General features: G+C 39.6%; 1 protein-coding gene across 1 annotated transcript in view; it reads right to left on the reverse strand.

The window, feature by feature from the left end:
• Window positions 1–4,075: 4,075 nt before the first annotated feature.
• The window catches only part of snx19a (sorting nexin 19a), a 137,875-nt gene continuing 132,672 nt past the window's right edge, over window positions 4,076–9,278 (reverse strand). Inside the window, exons 13-19 of the mRNA XM_034683787.1 lie at window positions 9,019–9,036; window positions 8,790–8,880; window positions 8,544–8,694; window positions 7,083–7,206; window positions 5,876–6,060; window positions 5,699–5,786; window positions 4,076–4,831 (exon numbers count right to left, since the gene is read on the reverse strand). Of these exons, the coding sequence (XP_034539678.1) occupies window positions 4,702–4,831; window positions 5,699–5,786; window positions 5,876–6,060; window positions 7,083–7,206; window positions 8,544–8,694; window positions 8,790–8,880; window positions 9,019–9,036 (787 nt within the window). The 3' untranslated portion in view covers window positions 4,076–4,701. The remainder of the gene's footprint in view (window positions 4,832–5,698; window positions 5,787–5,875; window positions 6,061–7,082; window positions 7,207–8,543; window positions 8,695–8,789; window positions 8,881–9,018; window positions 9,037–9,278) is intronic.

The raw sequence follows: 9,278 nt of genomic DNA on the forward strand, positions 1-9,278 counted from the left end.
GCGCATTTCTCCGTCATTCTTAGTTTTATTCCAACATTGTTGTTGGGAGTTATTGTAAATGACAACACTGCAATCTGCAAAGAATCAAGTTTAACCCTGTTTCTAATCAAACTATCAATATATCAAAATGATGAGGGGGAAATGGAGGTTTACGTCACGATTCAGACGCAGCACACGCATTTGTTAACCTCAGCTGGTGATACTCCTCAGCTCTGAGTAATCGCTACATCTGGGAGTGAGTGCAAAAATGTGCATGAGTGCGTACATTCATTTTTTTAAAAGATGGAAATCCCCCCATACTGACTGCATGATGCTGCAGCTGCTTGAGTATGACTGTCAGCTCTGTGATCTAAAGGTGGGACTCACTGTGGTCGGTGAGCGAAGTGTCTCCTCTGGCTGTTAGCTCAAATATCGCACACATGCAGGCCTACAGGACAGCTGATGTTTGGCACAAGAGAAGTCAAACAGCCCAGTTCATTATTATCACCATCATCATCATGTTAATGGTGCATGTCTGCAGGCTCAATCAAGAGCTGCAGCTTATTCATCTTTCCACTCCTTTGATTGGAAACACTTCATCCAGAGGACGGACATTTTCCAAGAACCAAACATGCAGGACATCTGCTTTAAAGGGTTCTGATATTATCAGACCAAAAATCATAAAGCAGCCGCAGATAGATGCATCACTTATTGATTGAATGCAGAAAGTAGAAGGTGTGCCCACACATATGTCTTGTTAAATTTTTAACACACCCAGTGACTCCTACTGTTGGTGATGGTTAATTAATATTTTCTGAAGTGCGTCTGTTTTGCATTGTATAAGACACATTGTAACAGCAACATGGGGAAGGCTGCATACTGTCATTAACTGGCATCTCTATTACTACTCAAAATTTCTGGAGCGAAAGAGTGAGCTGCAGGGAAGACCTATACAGGTTAGGTTTATTATATGAGCTGCTGGACAGTAGGTCCTGATTCCACTGACTTCAAGAGATTTCAAACCCTGTAATATACTCCAGCTTTCACTGTGATTTTATAGACTTATACATCTTAAGGTTATGAGACAACACCATTACTTTTATGTTTTGAACTAGTATAAGATTATCAATCAGCTAAATTAAGCTGTTGGCTCTGCCCCCTTTGTTGAGAGACAGGCTGGAGAAAAAGTTAGGTTTAAAAACCCCTGAATTCATCTTTATCACATCATTCTAAGAAACTCTGACCCAAATACTAAATTTGGTGTACATGTTTCAGTGCTTTACTTTGCTGTCAGAAGGCTGGTTGTTTTTATTCTATTTGTGGACGTAACACATTGCTCATTAATCAGCTGTTTGGACCCGCAGGTTCAAAAGAGAGATAACTATATAACCCAGCTACAAAGTGAGTAATTCTGACAGCGGCGATGACATGACATTACTGAGGATGCGTGAGGATATCTTTGTGTTCTTGCTCTGTAAGCTCAGGTTCATAAAGGTAATAACCTCATACTAAAAAAAAACATATCTTTAAACAGTGTGCCATCACAGCTTTGATATATCAGTGATTTTCTATGATGAGCAAATGTTTTAAACACAAAACTTGTAATATAGAAATAAATATACTGTTAAAAACACATTAAGTTCCCCAAATTAAGACAAAAATGGATTATAAATGGAAAAGTTTCAAAGGTTTGATCTTGGAGATTCTTTGTTCATAAAATGAAACAACTTCAGGACATTTAAAGACATTTCAAATTAGTGAAATAACATTTCTTATCACAACTAATCCATTATTGTAATGATAACACTGTGATTTTATCAGTCCACACGTCAGTCAGAGGTCAGTGAAGACATTTCCCAGATCTCTGTCCCACCGAGAGAGATGTGTTGAAATACAGCTGCTTTGTCTCTGAGACATATAGGCCACCATCAATGCAGCTCCACTGTTTTGTCTCCCCTGGCTGCCAGTGAAATCCCGGATCATGAGCCAGGAGGTGAGAGCTGGCCAGTATCAGCCCATGATATCATGAGAAAGGAAGCAAGCTTTGCTCAATGTTCCTACGCTCCAATTTACAAAGTTCTTCCCAACAGCATGTGGAAACAAAGAGAGGAGGTTTACACATTGACATGAGATCCTATATGTGAACTTCAGCATCAGGAAAGCTTTGTGTTGTCAGGTGTTCCTGTTTTTGTGTCCACGTCTCCCTTTAGACTCATCTTAAAGCTCTACAAAGAACTGTGTTCCAGGAAAAATGATATTGAATCGTACTCATATTGAACTTAAATGGCATGTTGTGTCCACTTGTTCTTCTGTTGCATAAGAGATACTTAAACTCATCGCCAAGAACTTAAACTTAACAAGAACATCGGTTGAGTTCTGCACTGTTGCAAGGTGTTATGAATCACACTTCAATTGATTTGAGACCAATAATACCTTGTGTTATCTCTGCACATTAGCTTTGAATTTGCTCGTACAACGCTGGATGCTTGCCAGAGCGTTTGGCGAATACATCAGTTCTTCAGCATCTAATTTGAGCCTGGAAGCCATTAAATATTATTTTCTCTAAGCGGTCCACATGTTGTGGTACAACACGCCTCAATTTAAAGCTGTTGCCTATAGGAACACATGACATCAAAACAATCACACAGTTAAATTCAACAAAATGTCAACACCTCAAATACACTGAGGAAAAAGTACAGAGTGAAATATCTGAATGTGATTGCACTTAAAGGATTTATTTGCGTGTATATACATAGCGCCGAGGCCTTTACATGTACAAAAACATGGACTAAGTTCATTTTCTCCAAAGTTTGTAAATAACAATTCTTCAGTTATGTTCCCATGAGGACATCACTCATATATGCTGCTGATTTTATTACATGTTTTTTAATTTGACATTAAATTTAAAAGGAACCTTTTTCACCATAGTTACATAAGTCATGCAGTTAGGTGTTAATCTTCCACGCAGTTATGGCCTCATCAAAGAGAGTTTCTGTGAGCGATTTTCAAAGGCCGCTCAGGATCAAAAGATCATGGGAAGACTTTCACCCTGCCCGCCCTTGCTCTTTATATAAATCACTTTTTATTGATGAAGTTTGAGCCCGGGATCTGAATTACTTCACCCCAAGTACACGAGTCAAATCTAAAAATCTTTTCACATTAAGTGATCTTAGTGTCAAGGTCTGACTTCTTTCTTAATTCACAGGCGGTTCCTGCAGACGTGTAAGTGTAGTCCATACAAACTTTAAATATGACAATACCATTTTTGAAGTTCAGCTTTGAAGCTAGACTGTGAGAGATTTAACATAAAAACAAAAACATGTGCACAAAAATTGAAAAATAGCGGTCTAAGCGCCCCACATACAGAGGGTTCAGTTCATCGCAGGGGTCGCCAGTTCGATTCCCATCCGGTCGACAATTTCCTGCATGTCTTCCCCCGCTCTCTACTCCCCACATTTCCTGTCTCTCTTCAGCTGTCCTGTCAAATAATGGCAAAAAGGCCAAAAATATAACTTAAAAAAAAACAAAGAAAGAAAAAAAAATAGCCTTGTATAGATACCTCAACCTGGCAGAAAAAAATGAATGATTTGGAGTAATTCATTAGTCGGTACTTCAGAACAAAAGAGCTCATGTGAACCTTTCTTATTAATAAACCTCCTTCAGGGACTATGCAATTTACTGATAACCTTATGGGAAGGTTGGATTCAGTTGAATCAGTTTTATTAAAAAATAACAACATGTTCAACTTGGAGAGGCTGCTCCTGAAGTTGGAAATGAACTTGAACTTAGATATCATGATTCAATTTGGTCAGTTAGTCTAGAACGGAGGAGAAGTGAGTACAAATAAAACGCCTATCACTCACAGCATTGTAACAGGTCATACTCTGGTTTAGAGAGGTGGTGGTGGTGGTGGGGGGGGGGGTGCTTTGAGATACTCATTTAATGAAGAGATCATTCTTTGAGTCACTCCCTCAAAACAAAGTCTCCTTCAAACCTTGACCATGACTTGTGAGAATTACCAGAACTTAACCGTGGGGAATTGTCAGATATAAAGCATCAGATCAGAGTTTTTAAAAAAAGAGCTTTAAATATGATATCTTGAAACATGCATCTGAGTGTATTTTAAAGATCAAGTAGTTCCACTCATGGAATGATACTTTAAAGATATCATGAAACAGTCACATATCAAACGGACACAAACATTATCTTTGATGTTCACATGACCTCATGGAAAGGGTGGGTGGGATTTGCACAAAGGATCTCAATTCACAAAAAAAGCATCAATAAAGAAATCAAATGGGGAAAGGTTACACAAAAGTAGTGTTTTATATACAGTATAATACAAAAAATAAATAAAACGCTTTTTTCCCTCTGGTTCTGACTCTTTTTGATGTCAGTTTGGGTGATGTGTTTGTCTGTCAGTGTATTCAGTTCTGTTTGTGTGCTGATGCTGATCCCACAACTGTTTCTTTGTTAACAAATGTAATCACATTTCTTATATTTATCATCTTCCTGTAACAGTCAGTCACAAAGAAGTTGAGTAAATTATGAAGTCCATGACCACACAGGCAAGAAAGTCCCTTTTACCATCAACAAATCAGATAATGACTGCTGCACATTGTGCCATCACGGGACTCTTGTTGTTCCAGGCCATCATCCCAACATCACAGCCCTTGTTTGTGGAAATGTCTTACATTTCTGATGATCATCATGCGCTGCGGATCATATGTGTGAATTTTCCCTCTCTGGGTCTTTGGACAGGCTCTGCAGCAGAGACCTCTGGAAGCTCTCGTCACATGACTCAGGGATCAGGAACTCCAGCAGCAGGTCACAGATGCAGTAGATCAGATGTCTGCATGTAAACACAAACAGGTTTAACAAAGGGCTAATCTTATCAGCTGTCAAAACATGCTTAAAAAGCAATGTGGGAAGTGACACTATCTAAACGAACCAGATTCATAAATTTGTATCTGCATCATCCTCCACTGAACACATACTATTACAGTCAGATGATTTTCTATCAATCAATCAATCAGACTTTATTTATACAGCGCTTTTCATACAATGACATTGTAACACAAAGTGCTGTACATAAAAAAAACCTACAATTGAATGCTCTGTGCAGCACTCAGATCTTCAGGTAGGGTGTTCCACAGGCATGGGCCGTGATAATAAAAAGCTGCCTCACTGTGAGTCTTAGTTCTGGCTTTTGGTACAATTAAAAGTCCACTACCTAGACCTGAGGGCTCTCACTGACTCATATGATAAAAGCAAATCTGATAAATAAAAAGGGGCAAGACCATTAAGAGATTTAAAAAACAATAACATAATCTTAAAATCTATTCTATTCTCTATTCTAGTGGACTTCCTCATGTCAAATGCAAACGGGGACTGTTAGCAGCCTAAGGAGCCGTTTTTTAATTATATAAATGTGAAAGTATGTAAATATGCAGGTTGTACCTAGGATAAAGTTCAATACCATCACACTCAGCAGATTCATCCTCATTACATGTTGAGCAGTTTGCACTTTTTTGTGCAGCCGATCAAGTTTGACTGATGTTATAACGTAGTTATGGAGTATAGTTTGGTAAGGTAATGATGACCAAAAACCGTTTGTTCCACTTATACTGTTTACACATCTCCAGAGCTCCTGAGTGTATCCGGATTAAAACAGTAAAATCAGCCGTGTGTTTACTCAGTGCTTTGTTTGTTGACTCACTTGTTTATCTGATGGTCCTGTAAAGACTCCAGCATTGTTTCCAGGGTCAGTCTGTACTTCTCACTTCCCAACAAGTCAGTGATCAGTTCTGTTCAGACCAGAGAAGGTAACATGGATTCAGTACATTTGAATGAGAATTCAAACAGCCACAATCTGAACCTCAAAGCTGCTTCGTACCTGGGAGCAGCTTCATCAGACAGTCCAGACACTCCTCTTTGGTCTCCTCTCTTTCTGCAGCGCTGCGCTCTGGCCGTGGTTGAGCAGGCAGCGTGCCGCCAGGCCATACAGCTTCCTGTAGCACTTGTAGGTAAATCACCCAGCACGGGGCGCTGGTAAGGCGGGCGACTCCTACATCCAACCAACTGAGATAGTGTTAAATAAAAAAGTGTTCCCCTTGCCTCAAGTGTCTGCTTTTTCTCCTGGGTTTACATGCAAACATGCCTTCATGATTGGAGAATGGAAGACGTGCACACAAGGGGAAGCAACACAAACAAGCATGCTTAAATCTCCATAGACCTTAATGGAAACTTTGTTTACTGACATACTCAGTGAACCCTGAAACTCCCAGAGGCTGGGGTCATGTTCAAAAAAAGAGGTCAGCATGATCAGAAAATGACAGAAGGACACTGGAGATTTACTGAGCACAGTTCCCACAGACTGTTAAAGACACTCCCAATGGTAATTCTTGATTCCCAGTTAGCCAAAAACACAAGGAAGAAAAGAGCAGTTTGAAAGGCGATCTGAGGGTTATTTCCTCTGCTACAAACCACTTGGTGTTGGTCTTTACTCAAAGAAGGATCCAGCATCTTGATGGTCAGCTGTATAAAGGAAAAACAAATGAATGCCACAGTGCCAAGTAACAACTGCAGGAAACTCGTAACTGCTGTTACTCCTAGGTCCCTGTTGTGATGGGTGAATAAATCCAGGCAAATGTTCCACCAGGCGTAGGATGCATTGTACCAGCCAGGCTTATTCTGTGCAACAGGAGGAGCCCACAAACCGAGTTTACAGAGTGAGTGAAACTCACTCAGTGACTGCTGCCTTTGAAAACATGGTCACCAGACAAAACAAAGCCCAAAGAAAACCCTCATCGCTAATAATAGAGTTGTATCACCTCAGGTGAGGTAGAAGATACTGACAGACTATAATTGTAAATATTTGTGTGTGTACAAACTGAAATTGTATGTGTGTACAGATGTATATGTAGTTGGATGATATTTTCTTTGTCTGAGCTGCTGCCTTTTACACCATTTGGGGACACTTTTTTTAAAATCTTCCATTGATTATGAGCTCTTTGATATCACTTTTGTATCCTTTTTGTTTTTGGACTTTTGCAGTAGAAATAGATAAACTCATATCTGCACAGTAGCTTATAAAGTCCTACCTCTCAATGAAGGTGCCAAAGAGCAGTCTGATGGTTTTCTGGATGTTCTCTGTGCACAGCCAGCTCCACTGGTCCTTCATCAGCAGACACAAAATGTTTAGAGCGACATCTGCCACAGCTGTGTCTGCAGAACAAAAACAAAAACATTCAAAATAAATATAAACGGTACACCTATCAGACGAAACACACTAGTGGTGAGAGGTTACTACTGATAATAATACCCAGCAGTTGAGTAATTTAACAGTGGTGCTCTGCTGCAACTTAGTGGACATACTGTGTTACTGCACGCTAATTGTCTCATGCTGCAAGGAATGACCCATAGGAAAAGAATTTTAGAGAGGAGAGCTCAAAAGTGTTTCATTTATGTCTCCTAGACAACAATGAGATCTGTTTGAAAGCAAAATGAGACTAAAGCTTATGTCTCCTGTTTCTCATTCTTGCCTCCAGAAAAAAGTTGCAAAACGTCTCAGCTTAGTCTCCCTTTCAGTTCAAAAGGAGAACTCGTCAAAATCTGAAATGATTCTCAGGTATTTCTCAAGTTTTGTGACTCCTTTTGGGCTCAGGTGGAGAAATCAGGGAGCTCTCTCAATTGTCTCAATCTAACCACATCCATTTGTTTTTGTCAGACTCAGTTTTTGTGTCTCAAGTTGAGCTCAGATGGAGCAAAGAAAGAGCCTGAGCTCATCTTTTCTGAACATTTATAGTGCCCTGCAAAATTAAGATTTCAATGTAATTGTCCACAAACTTACAATTCTCATTAAAACATTTGAACTTTCAAGATCAGGTATTTAGATGTCAAACGATCTCTTCTTTGACTTCACAATATAGTCATTCCTTTACAAGTCTGTTGGGAACAAAACAACTTCACAAAGATTTAGTGTATTTGAGAGAAATTGCAAAAGATAGAGATTTCATACCAGGTATGACAGACAATTTATTCAAAATATGGGCCGCAAAAGGGTTGACCAGATTTAGCCAGATTATTACAATTAAAGGGATGGATTCTTTTTGGCGCTGGTAGCCTAGTGGTCTAAGCGCCCCACACACAGTGGCTATAGTCCTCATCACACAGGTCGCCGGCTCAATTCCCGACCAGTCAACCATTTCCTGCATGTCTTCCCCTGTTCACTACTCCCCACATTTCCTGTCTCTCTTCGGCTGTCCTATCAAATAAAGGCAAAAAGGCCAAAAATATATTTAAAAAAGAGAAGAAAATTAGCCATTAATGAGATCTCTCATTTAAGTCTCAAATAAGACTCATGTCATGGTCTCAAATATTTCCCCTAGTGAATTTTAGGAGAAAATAATGAGAAACGAATGAGAACAATTTGAAACTTGAATGAGACTGAAGTGAGAATCTCAATTTTATCTCCAGACTTAGAAGAGAAAGCCTTAAGCAGTAAAATTTTCCTCTGGGGAAACACTCAAAGAGGAGAAATGTGAGTTGAGGTAATTTTGTACCTGTCCCATGAGTTTTACCCGACATCTTCTTATCTTTGCCGGGCTGCTCACAGCTCTGCCTGGATGCTCTTTGTCCATTCGGCTCACACAAAAGTCGTTCCTGCTCCAGGACGAAGCTCTCCAGACCTGACAGAGATATACCGTTGAGGACCTGAAGAGCCACAAAGAGAGAACAAGAAACCTCATGTTCAGTTTCTGATACAAAAAAACACAATTATAAATCAGAGATAGTTCATGGTGACTCACAGTGCTGCCTTCACTGTAGCAGTACGTGACTTTAGGGTGAAGGTCGGGGATATTAAGAGATGTGGAGACCTTGCTGGGGAACATAAGTCTTCTGATGGGTGAAACACAAAACAGAAAACAAAGAAATGAGGAATGTTAGAAGAATAACAAGATCATGTGATTCAACTTTTTAGTGATTCTGCACTGTATGATTGAACTGATAGTGTGAGACAGAAACAAGTTTGCTCACCTGCCGGTTATGGAGCCTCTGAATGTGAGGAATGTAGATGAGACACAAAGAAAAATTTAATGTTACACACAGTAAAATTAAAGCATTTCAGTGCCTTCTTTCTAATGAGTACCTGGATAATATTCCTCTTTAAGTGGGGGGAATTCACCAAGACAAAATTAAATACTGGGCTTTCTAACAGCACACAGAATTGTGCATCATTTGCCACTGCTAACTGTTCGGTCTCAAAGCCTTATTTACAAAGTAATAGCTCTTACCCA

Source organism: Notolabrus celidotus, chromosome 5 (genome assembly GCF_009762535.1).
Source record: "Notolabrus celidotus isolate fNotCel1 chromosome 5, fNotCel1.pri, whole genome shotgun sequence".
NCBI classification, from domain to species: Eukaryota; Metazoa; Chordata; class Actinopteri; order Labriformes; family Labridae; genus Notolabrus; species Notolabrus celidotus.